The sequence below is a fragment of the Porites lutea genome, chromosome 9, assembly GCF_958299795.1.
Source record: "Porites lutea chromosome 9, jaPorLute2.1, whole genome shotgun sequence".
Classification (NCBI taxonomy): domain Eukaryota; kingdom Metazoa; phylum Cnidaria; class Anthozoa; order Scleractinia; family Poritidae; genus Porites; species Porites lutea.
In genome coordinates, this window is record NC_133209.1 from 5,647,108 (window position 1) to 5,666,428 (window position 19,321).

Below are 19,321 nucleotides of genomic sequence, written 5' to 3' on the forward strand. Positions count from 1 at the left end.
ACGAAGTAAACGAGATGGAATAAGTGCGATAAAGTTTGAAGCGGTGCGAATTCACTTTTTAAGTAACGTTTTTGTAGCCGTCGCCGTCGTTATTGTTTAAGCTCCCTATTTTCATGCAAGAGCGATCGCAAGAAGGAGAAAAGCACGGTTTCCTTTACGCATGTGCAGAATATTATGCGCAGCCAAACACAGTTGGACGGCATTGCGCATGAGCACACCATTATTTGTAGGCAGTTATTTGCAGGTCACGGGGTGGGCTCTCGGCCAATGAGAAGGAAGAAACATATGCATCGAATGATAATTGATCTGCTTGCCACTGGCAAATCACGATATTTTGTTCAACTTCGTCCAATAATTGTTAAATATCATCTGACCGTCTTCAAGATCTGGCCTTGGTCTGCCGACGTGTAATTTCCTTACACCAGCTAGAACTTTCTCTTTTTCTTAAATTAATAGCCGGGAAATCGCGTCCTAATTACGCATGCTGCTGACCAGTAAGGGTTACAAACTCGCCTAATGTAAAGTAATCCAAGACAGTCTTGGATTCTGGATTCAAATCAGTTCCATTCACCCAAAACGGCCGCGAAATCCTGAAACTATAGTATTAAAGATGGGGTTGAAGAGATGGAACCTTTTTGAACGCTACATCGGCTCAAATGAAATGAATGGGCGTTCTTTCGAACATCGTTCCTGTTAATCCAACTCCCTCAATACGCCAGATGTAGGTGGATTTTCGTGGAGTTGAATCCTTTGGGACCGCACACAAGTTAAGATAGAGAAAGAAAAATATTCGTCGTCGTGTGGTTAGTCCTCCACAAAACTTCGCATTACAAAATAGGAAGCTTTAGCAACGGCGACGGCAGCCAAATCGTCACTATTAAAAAGACTTTGCTTTTTTCAAACTTTGTCGCGACTATTATTACTCGCTTAAAATACCAAATGTAGGTAAATGTTACTGGAACTGAGTCCTGGGGGAACGAACCTAAGTTTACGATGAAAAAGAAAACTTCGTCGTCTTGTGTTTAGTGTTTACGTCCTCCATAAATTGTCGCTCGTGGGAATTTAACGTCGTAGTCGTGCAGTGCAGTGACGGCAAAGAAATGTACAGAAAAGTGTGCTGCACGTGCAGAGTTGTTGTTTTGCTAATCTGAGCTTAATCTAAGCTTATTGCTTTTTTGACGTTGTCGTTGTCGTCGCCGTCGTCAAACTCTCTAACATCTTCTTAATGTCACGTCCTAGTCGTGCAGAGAACACCAAGAAATGTACCAAAAAGTGTGATACACGTGCAGAGTTGTTGTTGTTCCTGAATGAAACCTATTGGGTTTTTTTTTACGTTCTCGTTACCATAGCCATGGTCGTGGCCGTCGTCATGTTTAAACTTCCTATTAAAGCGTGAACGGCCCAGCTTACTAAAAATTCCTGGATCCCCTTTTGACTACCGAGCTTTCTTACTTGCTATCATTTGGAACTAGGAGTAAATTTCTTATGCAGATTTGTTCTGGTCCTTTCAGTGTCGCCATTTCTAATTGGCCAAGCTTTGTGGGTAGCAAGTCGTTTCACTCCTCTCATGACTCAGCAACTTCTAGCAAGGTGAGTGGAGTGCGTCGAGTTCCCCCCAGGGGTACCGAACAGAATTTTGTGTGGGGAGGCTCCGCCCTAAGTTACAATCCCTTACCCTTTTACGTACCATTTTTGACAGAAAAGGTTACCCATTTTGTTGACAAATGGTACCCTTTCACATACTTTTAAATATAAATAAGTCAATAAACCAACAGCGTCTGTTAGCCCTTTTCACAGGCCGCAGTGACAGATTCCCCTACCCTTTCATATACTTCAGTTCAACCAATGAAACTCCTACCCTTTCATATAAACCAACAGCGTCAAAAAGGTACCTCGGGCGGAGCCTCCCCGTATAGGCCATTCTATGGAGTACCCCCTGTGACCCCCTTCAGATAAGCCCCTTCCTCCTCCTGCTTCGCTTCCAACTTTTCTTTTACTACAACATTTACCTATACCGGCAAAAAAAAGATGCAAACTAACGTAGCCTGTGTACAGCCGCCCCCTGCCCTCTGAAAAACAGGGGTAGGGGCGGCTGTACGTAGGCTAAAACAAACGTATAAGTGAGGCTTTATAGCCCTTGTTCTTGCTTTCCTGAAGTTTTGCTGAGCACGCGCTGTAAACTACAAATTACCGAAAGAAACGCGTTTTATAGACAAAATCATCTCTCCAGTCTACCCATTCTTACTTCTATCTGGCTTTACTGTATTCCTCTTGTGTTTGTCTTCAGTCGGAAGTGAATTATTTCGCTATTTCAGTCCACTTTGTGATTTTTTGGTAGTTGCCTAAATTGCCAAAAACTTGCACGACCACGCCCCTTAAACACTCGAAACAACAGCTCTTGAATTTGCTGTCAGATAACCTTATCAACTTTCTCTTTGAAACAAATTTTCGCTTACTGGAGTCCCCTCTTCTTTGTTTTCATTTCAGTTTTATTGAAGCATCGGTGACGGGCCTTCAATCCACGCAAGTCCCTGCGATAAGAATATCGGCTGTCCGAGCTGTATACGAGTAAGTGAGTACCGTAAGTGGTAGGTCTGTGCTTTTTGACAAATGAGTCTTTGTAGATTAGGGTTTTCTAAAGTAAGGATAAAGTAGAACTTTACTTTAGAAATGTTTTGTAAACGGACTGAATTGTCACAACAGGTTTTTATCGAAAAGAAAATACTGAACATTTCAAATCGTCTTTTGTAAATAGAGTTATCTTGGAGACTTTCTCTATGAATTTGAGTAATGATCCGGGTAAGATGGATAGCAATTTCTTTTGTTATGCGGCAACGGTGCTTTCCCCACATAGGAATGTTCTCATTTTTACACAGAGAATGTATAAACCTACATGAAGGCCGTTTACGCAATAAAATGCATTTACGCTCCACTTTGAAAGGGTGTTTTTTTGTGTTAAAAGATTTTGACCAATCACAAGAGTTGAAAACAATAGCCAAGAAAAGTTTACAATTTTACCTGTTCCCCACATAGGATTTCTTTGTTATTCAAACTGAGACCAGGTTTTGTTATATGGAAGATGGTTGGAAAGTAAGGATGAATATATGTGCTGCTTTATGAAGTTTTGTTAACTTTTGCTGTTTAAGCCAATCAGAAGTAAGTACAGACAATAGAAAAGTTATCACCTTTTTGGCATTCCAACATGTTCGTTGCCGTAACTTGCTATCGTTCTTATCTGGACCGTTTCTTAATATGATGATGATGATGGCGATGTTGATGATGATGATGATGATGATGATGATGATAATGATGGTGATGATAACGATGACGACGACGGGAGTTATCCGAGTGCGGGTTAACCGAGTATTAAAAATGACTGAAAAGTGGGGTAAATCCAAGAGAAATGAAATTACTTCAGGAGTTAGCGGGATTCTACTGTATGTTTGCTTCTTGATTGCAGATTTTGTGCACATCTAAAGGTCTCAGAAAACACTCAGATTCTTGCCCCATTTCTGCCCAAGATCATGGATGGTTTACTCACCTTGGCAACACAGTCAACTGATGACGTTCTCGCGCTGGTTTTAGAATCTCTTAGGATTGTTATGTCGGTGAGTGTTGTTCTTCGCTTGTCAAGGGACGAGAGAAGCGGGAAACGGATAGTCTGGGTATACTATTCGGGTTGTCTAGCAGGTGCGAATCGACAGCGGTTTCCACCGTTTTACGGAAATCGGTCCGATTTTTTATAATAAATATATTTTTAATTAAACAAAAAAGTTTCCAAGATGAAATCTGTCCAGTGGTTTTGCAGACAGTAAATATCCTGTCTGAATGACTCAGAAGACTTCTGGGCGTTGTAATCCCAAAACAAGCAACAAAAAGTTGTCGATACCCCCCACCCTTACACCTTTACCTTCACACGTTCACAGTCAAGTCTAAAGCAAAGCCTTGACAACATTATTAATCACAAACGACGAACACTTCATGTACAGTTCAGTGACTAAATCACAGTACAAATTGTTTACACTCAAATCTCAATGTCAGACAATCATTCCTCTTATCCAAAACAGAGACGTAAGAACAATAACCTTAGTCTTGTTCAGTCTTTCTTTCTCTTTGCTACTTGAAATGTGTTTCGCTAAATTAGCTGAGTCCTCCTTAAAAATGAGGGCTCTTTTTCATTAATCTCCCTGCCTGCTACGTCAAACGTATTGGGAAAACTATTTTCTGTGGTTTGTTTGCAGGTTAATAAGGAATTTACAACGTCTTGTGAAGCAAGAATAACACCGTTAACCATAGCGCTTTTTATCAAGTATGCCCATGGTTAGTGTCTACAAGCAAGCATTGTATTTAGAGCTTAATGGTGGTTAGCCAGCGAGCAAGCTCTCTATTTGGTCAGAAGTCACGCGCGGCACACGAGAGGCGACACGAGAGCGTGCGAGAGGGAAAAGAAAGGAGAGCCGCCTCTCGCGACTCCTCGCGTAGCTCGCGTCGCTCACGAGTCGAAATGGAGAGCTCGCTCGCAAAATAAATGGTGTAGAACGTCGGTGACTTAAGGCCTGTTCTCTTTTCGCTTTTTTCCCCTTTTAGATGTTGCTCTTATACCGTTAATAGAAGACTTGTTTAAGGAACTTGCAATGATTGAATCTTGCAATAAGGTAAAGTGTTTGCGGCAATATTAGCCTGTGTTGAGGTACTAGAATACGTGGAACTAGTTGAATCACTACCAACAACTTTTAGTTAGGAAAATATATCGGACATTTTACAGTTCCAAACCCTTTACTGTGAAAATGACTTTTATTTGCATGAGTATCAAAAAAATCGTTTTTATATCAAAGGCCTCGTACCTGCCCTCGTTTTGAAGGAGAGCCTTGAAGCAATTCCTCTGCTTGTATTCTACTGCAAATCCTCTTCTCTGATTGGCTGAAGTAAATGCGACCTTTCAGCTCATAGTGGCAAGTAGATGCAGGTCATATCTAAATAAAAGTCACTAGAAAGCGCTCTTAATTATATGTTCAATAGAATAGTAAGAGTAGTAGAATTTTAAGGCAATTAGAGAGTTCAATCTTTATTGTATTTCCTTGAAAAACTGAGTCGCGAACTATCTTTGGATTGAAGTCACACGTTCGCTTTTTACAGCAACGCTCTGACAGGCAATTTTTTCAACGAGATGATAAAAAGAGAAAGAAGTGTAAACGTTTCGTCGCTTCTAGTGCCTTGCGAGAGCGTCACTTCAACCAATGAATGATTTGCGCTTGTCAACGTCTCTTTTCAGCTTTTAATGGAGAGGTTTCTTCCAACATTAGTCAGTATATTCCAAGCACCACCAGAAAAGACCCCTGTGGGAATAAACGCTGTGAGTATTTCAGTGCTTGATAACGCGTAGGTAAGGTTAAGGCGCACACGAGCCAAAGGCCCAAACGGTCGAAGCTTATACCGGTTTCCGTAGCATGAAGCATGCCTAGGAGTATTGCTAAATCCCCCTGGACGGGATACTAGTCAATCGCAGGGTTACCCTCCAGCAGTATGACTCCGGTACCCATTTATACACCTGGGTGAAGAGAGACAAAGTGGAGTAAAGTTCCTTGTCTAAGGAAACAACGCGACGGGCGAGGCTTGAACCCCGGACCTCCAGATCCAGTTTTCGAGGTGTTAACCGCTCGGCCACGCACGACTCCTTGATAACACGTAAGATCAGAGAAATACCGAATAGCCGAAATGGGGCTTGGGTGTGCAAAATTGGAGGAGACTACAACAGATTTCATTTTATACCCTAGAAACGTTGGCACGAATCATTTTTGTTTGTTATGCGGCCGTAGGAGACCATAATTAGAAATAACGATTCCTCACCCCTTTAGGAGCATCTGGTAAACTTACAACGCGTTATCTGAGAAGGAAAAAGATAGATCTGATAGGTCCTACCAATTAGAACGAATTACAGAGTTCGTTGCAGGGGACACCTTGAAATTGACGACAAAAGTAGTTGAGACACTTTGCCTTCCTGAAATTTTGCCTTGACTTCAAAAGGGGAAAATAAAGCTTTCCCTCCCCTACCCCCTCCAAGCAATGTTGTGTCACTGTTCGAGCTATCTGTAGGAAACACCAATTACAACCCAACTTTGAATGGAGAGGATGGGAGAGGGATGTGGATTGTTTTGTTCTCCGAAGTTACCCCATTTGCCGACAATGTGTCAATAATTTTATCGCCCGTTTTAGCTTCGAGGCCCCGCATACTTATATGGAATTTCGTCCTTTTGTGCGTTACAAGTATGACCAGTTTTTTATTTAAGCTTAGTGATTACATTTCTGCGTTATAGCAGCGTAAAGTGGGTTTATATGAAAGCTACCCAGAGAAAATAGTCGACATTTCGCGGCGCCAAGAGAATTGACATCTGAGAAACCATCGTAGAAATTTCATGCTGATGACGTGTTACTATCCTGATTGGTCATGCCGCTGCGCGGGAAATTTGCTTCAACCAATCAGAAGCACTACTCTGCTCTGGGTAGTAACCCGTCATCACTTCTGCTGTCGTTTCCTAAGAAGTCATTTTGCGTAAAAACCAGTGACGTCGACGTGAAATGTCGGATGTTTCTCAGGCAATTTAAAAACAAGAAGGCTGCAAATCGTTGCACAACTGAAAATGTGTGTTTCACAGGTATATGTTTTGTTTTTTCTCGTATCTGAACACTCGTTTTTGTCCTATAGATCTGTATGGACATTCTCGGCTACATCATCCAGTGTACTCAACCTCCTCTCTCTGAACCACTGTTAAACACCGTATTTCCAGTAGTGATAAACACGATTCTCGCCTCAGATGATAACGCACTCTTGCAGGTAAATTTTATGTCATTCTAGACTGTTAGAGCCAGTTATTTAAACGCAGTTTAGACAGTGTTTAACAAAACAGCATTCTAAGCCATTTTCAATTTGCCCGACGGTTTCATCTACACACCATTTATTGTGAACAGTTTTATGAAAGCATAGAGGGTAGACAAGAAAAGTAGTATATATCTTCGTAAAATAACCCACTAAGGAAGAGATCTTGAGGGCCAAAGATTTGTTAAACAGCAGCTTAAGTTAGTTTAAATAATCTACCCTTATAGTTTATAACTTTTCAGGAGGCGCCTTTAAGGACAATTTTACTTTTGTCAATACTTCGTTAATGATGATGATGATGATGATGGTTAACATATAAATTACACACACCATGTAATCAACCCACTTATTCTTAAGGTAACCGTGCAGAGCGAATTTGTAAGAATGGGCGATTGCATTTGGTATCCTTACCCCCGCTTGAGGACTAAACGTTTCTTCTTACCCTTGACGAATCCCATAAAATTGCATTCAGAAAATATGGGTCTTCCCCCGAAGAATATCGGTTTACCCCTGAAGAATTTCGTGAAAAAGATGATTTTCCTTGTTCACCACTGAAGAATTGCATATTTTTTGTTTCTACCCCAAACGGGATCCTCCATAAACTTACCCCTGAAGAATTCCATTGGTCTTCAACCAGGGGGCGCGGGGCGGGGGGGGGGGGGGGGGGGAGCATGCAGCGTGCAAAGAAAGTAGTGTCCGATAGCCCGGGGCTAGTTGGGCTAGTGAATTCTATTCTTAACTTGCCCTACGGGCAAGTGAAGTATCTTGAGGAATTAGACTTACAGAAAAACTGTGAAATCAATTCTGCTCATCAAAAAAATTGGGGGGCTAGTTGAAATGACGTTTGGGTTAGTAAATACTAGCTTCAGCTTGCCCGAATGGCAAGCTGTAAAAATGACTTTCTTTGCACCCTGGCGGGTATTAAATGCAATAGCCCAATGAGAAATCTGTCGCAGTTTGCCCTGGCGAATCGTTTATTCCAATGTGGTATTTCATTGATAATTTTTTGTGTTTTTGTTCGTTTCTTGTTTTTATGAAAGAGTGGTGGTCAATGCCTGCGAGCGTTTGTCTACGTTTCTCCTGAACAAATTATTGCTTGGTGAGTAGCTTTGCTAATGCTTCCTTAGTTCTTTGTTATGGACTGTTTAAGTTTGTGGGGAGAGTGGCCAAGTCTTGGTCAGCGCTTCATACTCGCAATCAGGCGCCGGATCACGAGTTCGAAAAGTTTACGTGTGAGAAGTACTAGAAAAACTGCTCGATTTTTTACAATGTAAAAACTAAGCGTGCGTTACAAGACGATATTTTACAATGACAAAACTAAGTTTGATGACCAGGTGCGCTCAGAGACGGCGTTCATTGAGTTCAACAAAGAATTGTAAGCATACCCACATAAAGTACGCACGATTTTCGGCATTCAATACTCTGGTTCTGTTCGGTAGGATTCGGAAGAAGTTCGGATTTATGATCCTGCCGCCACCCAGCGGCAAATGGCGCAGGCGCTGTAGAGTCCGATTGTAAGTTTGTTGCTTATGCTCGTTCCCATATCTCACTGGCGTCTGTCTACTTTAGTTTTAGCGTGGATATCTGGGAACGAGATTAGTTTATGGCGAAATGATGAAGAAGAACGCTTGATAGACTTACACCAGGGCGTAAATCACCACATTGCTTACCATATTAAATCAACATGTGTCTTTTTTTAAAAAAAATTCTCATTTTCTCATAATTTCTTTCAGGCACGACGCTCAAGGTAACAGCGCCATTTCTTACATTGTCCGAGCTACGTCACATCTTCTAGATCCCAGGGGTTCGGAGTTCTCAGCATCGTTTGTCGGTAGACTGGTGACTACGCTTATTAAGAAGGTCAGTGAAACCATTATTTATCTTGAAACCTAGGTACTGTTGCATAAAGCAACTAAAGATTAAGTGCGTGGAATTTTCTGCGACGATTTCCTTTCTTCCACGAAATTACAGATAACTCGGCTAAAGGTGGATTAGCTGATAGGATGATATTTACAACAAATTATCAACCAGTGGATTAAACAGCAGACAAACAAAAACTCCTTTGGAACACAGGGGAAAGTTGAAATTGCATAAATTGCTATTACAATTGCGACGATTATATCCTCTTTTATATAATGGCCGCCGTTCGTTAAGAAATGAAATCTCTAGTGGGGTTCCTTAGGGTTCTATCCTCGGACCTCTATTTTTCTTACTGTACATTCAATGCTTCTAATCTATTATTTCTGATACCTTTCGCCGACGATACCAATGTATTCATGTCACATAAAGATCCAAACTGTCTTTTAGATATGTTAAACTTGGAGATGGACAAACTGTCAATCTGGTTTAAAGCAAACAAGCTTTCTCTGAATCTTAATAAGACTAAATTTATGGTCTTCAAACCAAGACAAAAACGTACAATTTGTAATATTCAGATAACTATAAAAACGTTTAGCAAAGATCGTTCAATAAATCGTCCGCAGTTCAAAACATAAGTCATTTGGTATATTTCCATTCAAATAAAAAACTGAGCCTTTACTATGTTCTTTTGGGACAGATTGGTAGTAATCTTGGAGAAAACCTTGATCTGTTGCTAAGAGCTGTCCTCAGCAAACTACAAAAAGCCGAAACCTTGAGCATAATTCAGGTAACTGCGTACACTCTGGCTTGCCGCGACTATCTTTTCGCTTCTTGCAGGCCAGTTTTGTGCTAATTATGTAGAAATGAAGTATAAATAAAGTATATAAGTTAACCGACAGTATGTGGGGTTTAATGTCATTTATTAGAACTAAAACACTAATAAAAAGTGTTGAACCGACAACATACTCTACTCCGCACTGGGATTCGAGGCCGAGCCACGCGGGTGGAAGGCGACTTTCTTACCACTGCGTCATCTTTGCTCCCCCATTGTTTTCTTTTATAAAAGCAGTAACTGTCTCCTCCGCAGAGTCCTCCTTGTGTTGTGAGGAGGCTGGGGAGAAAAAAAGAAAGCGCGCGGGGCACGATGGGAAGGGGAAAGAAAGAAGATAGGCCTCCCCGCCTTTTCCCTCTTCCCATCGTCCCCCGCGCGCTTTCTATTTTTCCATTATTGCTATTTTTATAGGGGTACCCAGCGGAAGCCTCTGCAGAGGAGAGAGAAGCAGTGATAGGTTCGATGTCAATAGAAAGTTTCCTCGTGGCGTTTACTAAACACATCAGCTGCGGAAACTTCCTTGCGATCAGATTTTTCTCGTCATTTTCGACATGAGTTGCCGCGTTTAAGAAAAACAGCCGTTTCATTTTGTCTTTTATGCCAATGATGCGGGAAAATGAAAACGAGTTAACAAAAGGAGCAAAACAGTCAGGGAGAATTAGTGGAGGATATTGCGGAGGACTTAGACACCCAAGACCCTTGCGACATTCCTGGTCTTTCCAATTACCTTCAATAACTGGCGCGAAAACGAGGGTGCCTCTATGTCTGCTTGCAAGTCACATGACGCGTGATCAATGATTTGATTGGACTATGGGGTAGTGAAACAACCAACCAGTTTCTGAAGCCTAACGCTTTTTCTCCTTTTATTTCACAGTCGCTCGTGCTTTCCTTTCTCCATCTGATGAACACTCAGCTGCAGATAACCCTGGATTTCCTAAGCAGCGTTCCTGACCCAACGGGAAAATCAGCTTTAGAATATGTCATCAAAATTTGGTGCGCGAGACAACCAGAGTTCTTTGGAGTGTACGACAGTAAAGTGAGGTAAATGATGGATTATGTCTTAAGTTTGGCTCACACGTGCGTCGCAAATGCAAACGCAAAAGCGAGAAAATACACGTGTGAACTACATCAACGCAAATGCAAACGCAAGCTCCAACGCAAGAAATGGAAAAAGTGTCATTTTCTTGCGCTTACATTTGCGCTTGCGTTTGCATTTCACACGTGTGAACGGACGCAAGGCAAACGCAAATGCAAACGCAAGGATAATTAAAAAAACCCGGTTCCATCGGTTCCATACCACCACGGCGCATTGAAGTTGAAAGCAAGATGGCTTCTTCCATTTAGACGAGAAATTGACAGATAGTATAAGGAAATATCCGGTGCTTTATGATAAACGTTGTTCAGATAAATTAGAGGAAACTCTTGCCTGAAAATTCGGGCAAAAGAACCAAGGGACCAAAAAACCGTTTGTTTAACGATAGAAAATATAAACAGCAAATACAATCAGATTAAATACACAAATGGATTTCAAACAGTTTACAGTATAAGCGTACATTTTCTGTTGCATTGAATAGGTACCTATTATTTTCGTCCACTCTATATTGGAAAACCACGAAAAGTAGACTCACTGAGGCCAAAGCTTCACTCTTGACCGCCATCTTGGAAAAAGTTTGACTGTCCTTGACTGCTCCTGCGTATCTTGTTAACGTTGCGTTTGAGTTCGACGTGTGAACGTCGTTTGCTCTTGCATTTGCATTTGCGTCGCACATGTGAACCAGACTTTAAGGCTGTTCACACTTCGAGTACAGTACATGTACTCTCTGGACAGTAATGTGAACGCACCCTTTTTTATTATCCACACCATAATTGGGGTACGGCATCAGAGCCCGAGTACAAAGTCGAGACCTTGCACACCGGCACTTAAGTGAGCACTGGGTCCCGACTGAGTGCTACAGGCATCGTTCTTCACGTATCCGTATTTTTTTAATAGATTGGTAAGCAACCCCATTTTTTCCCCTTATTTCCTGCCCCAGCGATGCAGTCGTACAATAAATTTAAAATGTCACCTGAAGACATTTGCGCCTGTTTTATCCCCCCGCCATTTCCAACTCTCTATTTAGACCCTTGTAGACTTAAGCCGTGGCATCTTTTCAGTTAGTCTAAAAAATAACACTTGTCCTCTTGTCTTATTATTTTTTCACGACGATTTTTTAAATGAACGATTATAAAGGAAGCTTAGTCTCTTCTGCCTCTTTCCTTCTTCCTCCACAGCACAATGGCACTTTGTAATGTTCTACAATTCTTTGTCAACACCGGCGATAAGAGACTTTCTAGTATCATAGTCAAAGGCGAGAGGATTTTTCAGCCAGACGAAGGTAACAGTAGAGAAGAAGATTAGCATCGTATTTCTGGCAAACGAGAACATGCCGGCGTGTTTTCCGGGCGAAAAAGCTTTCCATTTTTCCCTCACTCGCCGTCTTTGTTTGAAAGTAGAGTAAGATTGGGGAGACTAGATAGTAAGGCGGGCTTGAAGGCAAAGGTCACGGAAGGGAGGCCAAAGATCATGTGACTGCCTGCTTCATACTGGCGTATTTTCGGACGAAACAATACTCTATATTTCCTGCAGTCGCCATTTTTTTTTATTTTGAAACCAAAGATCAACAGGGTGGAGATAAGGACAAAGTGGTAGGGTGTGGGAAGGAGAGGTTTTCCCCCTGCCCGTCCACTTTCCCGTTCCCTTCCCTGCTTCCTGTGACTTGTGCACAATAACGACGTGAGCGAATTCTAGTGCTGCCCCATAGGCTAAAGGAAAGGCTTAAGGATATTTTAATGTCAAGTCACGCACCCCGTCGATTAGAATTCTATGTACAGTTGAACCTCTCCAAAACGGCCACCTTGGGGACAGAAAAAAGTGGCCGTTGTAGAGAGGTTTAAACAAGAGTCAATGTATGGACTGTCCGCCAAAAAAAGTGGCCATTGTAGAGAGGTGGCTGTTACTGGAGGTTCGACTGTACTTAAAGCAGGTTTCTGACCATGGTCATGAAAATAAACTTAAGATAATAAAATTCAGTCTAACTTTTTAAACCTCTTTCTTTCTTACATTATTGACAGGAATACGCACCAGATCCAGGACAGCTAAAGGTATTCTGAATTTTCGTCCAGTAAACTCTAGCCACGAATAATATTTCGAGCCACCATTCTTGGTAAAACTGTTGCGTTTCTGTCACTGTGCGATAGCGGTTTTGTACCTCTTCGGATTGGAGACATGTAACTCTTACCGAAATCGTTAACAGAGGCAATTTTTTGTGCCTTTTTTTTTCTGCGATTCCGTGGCGTTTTTAAGGCGCTTTCTTGTGTTTTTCAAATCTTTATGCTGCAGTTATCATATGTGGCATTTGATGTGCGCAAACAGGCCATTAGGGAGTTTAAGCAGCGACCTTTTTTGCGCCACGTACGTCAACCGGAAGTGACCAGTTTTGTCGTGTAATAAGCCTTGGCGCTGCCAAATTTGTATGCTAAGTGTCTTTACTCCTGTAGAGACGATTTGCCTAAGAATTTGTTCAAAATCACGGCCGAAGAGTTTAAAAAGTCCACTTCCGGTTGACGAACGTCTCTCAAAAACGTCGTTGCTTAAACTCCCTCACCGACATTGACCACAACTACCAGAATTCATTTCGTTTTTGCTTTCTTAAATGATTTCTCACTCCCGCTGAGGTTAAAAAAAACAATAGCCTTAATTTGCATAAGAAAACAACTAACTGAGCTGTTGTTCACAGCACCCAAAGCATGGGGGTCCTGTGGCAAAGTCCCAACCCTTACTTATGGCTTCTTCTTTTATCACTTTAGCGCCTGAACAGTGGACGATGATTCCCGTTCCTGTGAAGCTCTTTAAATTGATCATCAATGAACTAGGCACGCTTTTAGAGGGCGCTATGACAGGCCGTGAACACGAGTATGGAGACTCGGACGATGTAAGCCTTTAATTAAAGCTCTTTAAAGCAATGTATCTAGCACTAAAGTACTAAATTATAATAAAAAGGACACTATTTTTACGTCTTCTCCTGTAGACTGGATCACCATTTTGCGTGCTTATCCGAGCCACGCTGAGGCCTAGCCATTTGGAGGGCAAAGGCAGTACCTACATTTCTTAGTGACCCTGCAGTCAAGTGCTCTACTGACTGACCTAATCCTGCTGCAAGCTAACTTATGCACCTAAGTACACTAACCACTGTACCTTACTAGTTGTAGCAGCGCGGTTTTTCAACTTAAGCATTCAGATCAGGAGCCTTAGGTCTTCGCGAATGCCAATTTCTCGGCTGTTTCCCTTGCATTTATTCAAGAACATACCTGGCATTATGTTTTGCTGTTTCCTCCTCAGCCACAAGTTCATGTGACGAGATTCTTTTTCAGGGTTAAAAAAACTTGAATTCAAGCTTGTCCTTCGGGCAAGCAGCTCTCTTGCCCAGAGCCGCTTCTTGCTCGCCTGGGCAACGACGTTTTTGAGCGACGCAAGTCAACCGGAAGTGGACTTTTTTGAACTCTTCGGCCGTGATTTTGAACAAATTCTTAAGCAATTCGTCTCTATAAGAGTAAAGAACATTTAGCATACCAATTTGGTAGCACTAAGGCATATTAAATGACAAAATTGCTCACTTCCGGTTGTCGCGCGTCGCGCAAAACGTCACTGCTTAAACTCCCTGATGACTTGCCTGGACCCTTGCCGACTGGACAAGTGAGCGGAGTACTGGACAGGACTTTTTTGGCGCCCTTTTTTTTGGTAGATTCCGCCAGGATGTTTTAGGACCCCTGCGTGATAGAACGCATGCGCAGTAACAAAATTGATTTGTTTTGTCACCAGGGAGAGGATGGTTGGGAAGACGTGGACGATGACGAGGCGGAAGGTATTGAGGTATCTGGTGGTTCACCATTCGCTCCTGCCTCAGAATACTTCGGTGAGACATTTATTATTTGAACCAACGGACAAAATCCTGCAATCTGCGCAAATATATCTATAACCGTCAATTACGTTAAAACCGCGTGTAAGAACCCGCATTTTCCCAACGGGATCAAGGCAAGGGTGCCCTGAATAGAAGTTTGGCTGGGGCTCGTTAACAATTAACCAACAAAGACATTTTAAAAAAATCATCATAAACTTAACTGGGCGACAGCATATGTTGAATTCACACAAGTGCACTACATCGATAGTTCAGTTTGTGAAAGCTGCTATCATTGTGATTAGTGTACACTTAAAGATATCAACCCTCCCTGTTGTCAGTCATGTTTTGAATACTAAGGTGTCCCCTGAATGGAGGTTAAACCTAGGTTTGTGGACCCAGAAAACGTGGCCCTTTCCCCTGAACAGAGTTGTTCATTCAATAGAGGTTACAGATACAAAGATTACGTGGAGGTTTTTCCGGGACCGAATTTTGTGTCCCCTGAAAGGAGGTGTCCTTTGAATAGAGGTATCTCAAAGGAGACGTTCCACTGTATTCAGCTTATTCCTTACATAAAATCTGCCTTCCAAATTAGTAGTTATGTAAAAATGACTACAAGAAGAAGGACTGAAGCACTGGCCACATGAATTTTGAACTCCTACCGCCCAAGTGTACAAAATTTTTTTAAAGACTTTTAGAAAATAAGAACCTGTTTCAAATTTTAGACTAAAAAGGTTCTTGTGTAGAGGACGCCTAACGGACAAACTTTAGCGTAACACTGTGTTCTTAAAAACCAGGTTCTCACTCGCAGGTTTTTACTGTATCTCCTATAGAGAGGAGAGGTCGTTACGTCATGTTGCCATGGTAGCAAACTATTTGGATGACAATAAACCGAAAATGCACTCAAAAAGTAAATTCGCACTGTTTCAAACTTCATCGATCTTATTCAATTTCATTTAATTTGTCAAATGTTGGCGAAATTTCCTAGGGTTGAATCCGGAAGGACCGTAGTTTAGTGAAGAAAAAGAAAATTTTTGTGTTGTGTTAACCTACTCCGTAAGGCGGGCGCGTGAAATTAGGAAGTTTCCTGTCGCAGTCGTGTAACGGCGGCTTAGAAATGTGCAAAAAAGCGTGATGCACATGCAAAGTTGTTGTTTTGCTAATATAAACTTATTGCTTTGTAACTGTTCTCGTTGCCGTCGCCGTCGTCGTTGCTTAAACTCCCCATTGTTGTGATCCAGAAACTTTGCTACCATGGTAATGTGGCGTCAGACTTCTCCACTCTATTGGTTTGTAAATTTAGTGTGGACTCATGACGCGATTTGCTGCTGTTTAGGGTTTGATATGGATGATATAGGTGATGAAGATGAAGTTGACCCAGAGATAAAGAATGATCCTATCTATATTCTGGATTTACAGGTATGTTAAACGCGATGTTTTCTACTTTAAGCTTGTTGACCTTAAAAACTAACTACAACTTGCCTATTAGCAGAATCCGAGAGAAGGTAGTGAATTTTATTAGTCGTTTGGATCTAATTGGGGGGATGCTTAAAAGAGGATTTACGGTTGTTTCATCACTATTTTCAAAACAAATTCTTGCAGAAAAAAAATGGCCAGATCTGTGAAGTAAAATGTGAAGAAGCCATCTTCCGAAAATCGTGGGTGAAGTGAATGAAAAAAGTCGTAACAAGAGTCTGAGATGAACGGAACACTTATGAAGTACCAAGAGAGTACTTACTCTTAGAAATTTTGGCCACCTGGACTGGACTGTAGACTAGACTTGACTGGATTGTTTTTTTTTTCTTTTGTTCTGTTTTGTTTTTGTTTTCTTTTTATTGAGGTAGAGGGTTTAAAAAGCATTGGACAAAAAACAAATAAAAAGAGTCCAGTCTAGCCCAGTCCAGAGTCCAGTCCAGAGTCCAGTCCTGGTTTTCCAACTGGCCCGAAATTTCTACAGTTAAATATCTATTATTGGAACAAATTTTTTATTTTAGTGCCCTTGACTATCAGCTCATGGCATTGATAACACTATAGTCAATTTTCCTTTTGAACTTTTCATTTTTTTTTCTCCAGGATCATTTAATCAAGTTTCTCCAGACATTTGCGCAGCAGCAATGTTATCCAACCTATTTCCAAGCACTAAACGCCCAAGAAAGACATACGTTATCAAAGATTGGGATTCCTTCATAAAGAAGAGCAAAGATTATACGTGACAAGATTGACGACAGTAACACAAGGTTGGCTTTTTCTTATTTGTCATTTGATGAACAAAGTCACACTGGGGAGCGGAAAGGCAGGGTAGCATTCTCTTCGTGCGGTTATGGTAGATATGCCTGCTAAATCAAATCACGGACAAGACAATTTTAAAAAAAGTCTTTTGCACGCAAAATCACTAGCGTAGGACATTACAAAAACGAGATGGACTCGTTGTTCTTTGTTATCTGAAAGAGGACGTCGAATTCCAGAGAAATACGGAGGAAATCATTCTCCTCTTTAGCAAAATGGTAACTACGTATTAAAAAAAAAATCAACAGACATTTAAAAATACGTTTCTGGGAAACTGCCCACTTACCCCTCCCCTAAGCCAACATTAACACTTACTTCTCACTTACGGCAAAATGTTGGCTTAGGGGAGGGGCAGGTGGGCAGTTTATAATGATTCAGAAAGTCTATGTCGGAGACTTAAGCTCGTTGCTGTAATTGTCGTATTTTATTTTAGCGTGTTAAACCGTCGTGGAATCCAGAAAACAAAGCACGAAACACTTTGTAAACGGAAAGAAAAAAAAGAATCGAAAAGTCCCGGCAAAAGAAAACCGAATTCTCAGTAACTGGACTAGCCCGCCTCCTCATTCAAGCATATTTATTTAATAACATTGTGGGTGCGATCCGCATTCAAATTTCGGTTGGGTATCACTTTGAGCGATTACCATTTGTACCAAAATTTCGGTGTAGTGTATTATTTACAAAATACCGGTAAATTTGTCACCTTCTCTCTAGAGAAAACCTGGCTGCCTGGCACTGGTAATCCAAACAAATGGTTCCGAAAAGTTCGGTCGTTCCGGTAAAAGCGCGAAAAAGCTAATACCTCGTAAGGTATAACCTTTTCCGCCGAAAACATTTCAACGGGAGGAACTGTTCCATTTGAATGCTCTCCTGAATTACCGGATTTTCCGTACAAATGGTAAGCGCTCTTTTTCTCTGGTAAATCGCTGTTATCAAAAATTGAAGGATTAGCCGTTCCATTTACCCATTCTCGCTTTCAGAACCACAATAACCGACAGGAAATTTTGGTCCAAGACTGAATAGATCGGTTAGTTGTAGCTGATCGACTGAAACTTCCCACCCTTCAAAATTCAGCGTCACATTCGTCTTTAAAAAGGCCGGAATGAAGTAAACGAGACCAGTCAAAGTTGCATTCAACCTGCCTTTAAATAAGTTCGGAAATTTCGACCGAAATTTTTGGCTATATGTCCTCATCCAGTTAAAAGGTGAAATCCGCGCGGGCGACGATCGGGCTTTAATGCAGAGGTCGTTAGACCTTTTGAGGAAATAACTAGGGCAGCGTGCACACTTGGTATCCGCGCACGGTTCCCGAGTACGGTTCTCGCCGGGCACTAAGGTGAACACACATTCTTTTTTCAAGTACCCACGATAGAATTCGGGCACAGTGACGGTGCCCCACAAAAGTGGGCACCGGGTCGCCGTGTGCACACCGGTTTGTTAGTTATTTCTGGGGCAGTCCATTGCTTTGTACTCCGCACTAAGCTCATGTTTCAAAATGGCATCTAGCAGGGCGCAAGTGTGAACAGAACATCATTTTGTGCCAATACCCAGGCACTGATTCCCGGGCACCAACTGTGGACGTCCCCCGAATAACCTGATAGAGCTTTTAGACGATGGTAATGTAAGTTGGCTGCAAAAGGAAGAAGTGACTGAAGGTTCCTTTCTGCTTCAAATTAGATGACGGGAAGGATGAATTTTATAGGGCGCATGTCAAGTGAGGGGGTTGGGGGGGATGCCGTGTTTCTCCTTTTTTCTCATTAAATAGCTGGAGATTGGTGTGAATTACTTATTTGAATTATATATAGTATAAAAAAACTGTACAGTAGTAGATAGAATTAGAAATAATAAAGCGATTTAAGCTGACGTCGGGTTGTGTTCAGTGTTGTTTACCCAGATAATTGAATACAGAATACTTCATGTCGTTTTCCATCAGAGACAGGTTACCACTCTATCTGGCATTCATGTCTTTGTATGGCAGGAAATAAGATGTATAAACGGCAAACGTCAGATTCAAGTTGAGAATTTCTCAGAATAGAAAATAAGAAGATAAATACTGTCCAAAACAATTCTTATGGATAAAACTGGCGTGAAACTACTTATTTTTGAGTAGAAGTGATAAATAGTAAACGACGATTAAGGGGAAAAGTTGTTCACGTGGTACAAATTCACGTTTTACGTTTAGCGTATTAAAAAGTTTCTCTTAACCTCTCTATTTTCAGGATTAGTGGACTCCTGACGTAAAAACAGTTTCAATCTTAATAATTAAGACAAAAATATTTAACTCTGTTCTTTTTGGGTTTGTCATAGTTTTTTGTTTGTTTGTTTTTTTGGTTTTTCTTTTGTTCTGGTTTTTTTTTTTCTTTCTTTTTTTGTGCAGGTTAGGGTATCTTATTTTCTTCTAGCAAGAGATTATTTTGATCTCTTAACCTCTTGCTTCTACGTATGAATTACGGCATTCGAGAAGCGAGGGCGTCAGCTGACAGTCGCGCGCGTGGCTATCTTTTTCTTAGCGCGTTTCGACATTTCGAGACGCCACCA

The 19,321-nt window shown here is 41.4% G+C and overlaps 1 protein-coding gene across 1 annotated transcript in view; it reads left to right on the forward strand.

Annotated features, from left to right (window-relative positions):
- The window catches only part of LOC140947441 (importin-9-like), a 31,170-nt gene extending 13,743 nt beyond the window's left edge, over nucleotides 1–17,427 (forward strand). Inside the window, exons 14-30 of the mRNA XM_073396548.1 lie at nucleotides 1,512–1,590; nucleotides 2,488–2,568; nucleotides 3,461–3,608; nucleotides 4,242–4,320; nucleotides 4,588–4,655; nucleotides 5,273–5,353; nucleotides 6,704–6,832; nucleotides 7,915–7,973; nucleotides 8,608–8,734; nucleotides 9,432–9,521; nucleotides 10,441–10,607; nucleotides 11,838–11,941; nucleotides 12,678–12,707; nucleotides 13,413–13,537; nucleotides 14,425–14,518; nucleotides 15,837–15,919; nucleotides 16,574–17,427. Coding sequence (XP_073252649.1) covers nucleotides 1,512–1,590; nucleotides 2,488–2,568; nucleotides 3,461–3,608; nucleotides 4,242–4,320; nucleotides 4,588–4,655; nucleotides 5,273–5,353; nucleotides 6,704–6,832; nucleotides 7,915–7,973; nucleotides 8,608–8,734; nucleotides 9,432–9,521; nucleotides 10,441–10,607; nucleotides 11,838–11,941; nucleotides 12,678–12,707; nucleotides 13,413–13,537; nucleotides 14,425–14,518; nucleotides 15,837–15,919; nucleotides 16,574–16,690 — 1,661 coding nt within the window. The 3' untranslated portion in view covers nucleotides 16,691–17,427. The remainder of the gene's footprint in view (nucleotides 1–1,511; nucleotides 1,591–2,487; nucleotides 2,569–3,460; nucleotides 3,609–4,241; nucleotides 4,321–4,587; nucleotides 4,656–5,272; nucleotides 5,354–6,703; nucleotides 6,833–7,914; nucleotides 7,974–8,607; nucleotides 8,735–9,431; nucleotides 9,522–10,440; nucleotides 10,608–11,837; nucleotides 11,942–12,677; nucleotides 12,708–13,412; nucleotides 13,538–14,424; nucleotides 14,519–15,836; nucleotides 15,920–16,573) is intronic.
- Nucleotides 17,428–19,321: the final 1,894 nt, after the last annotated feature.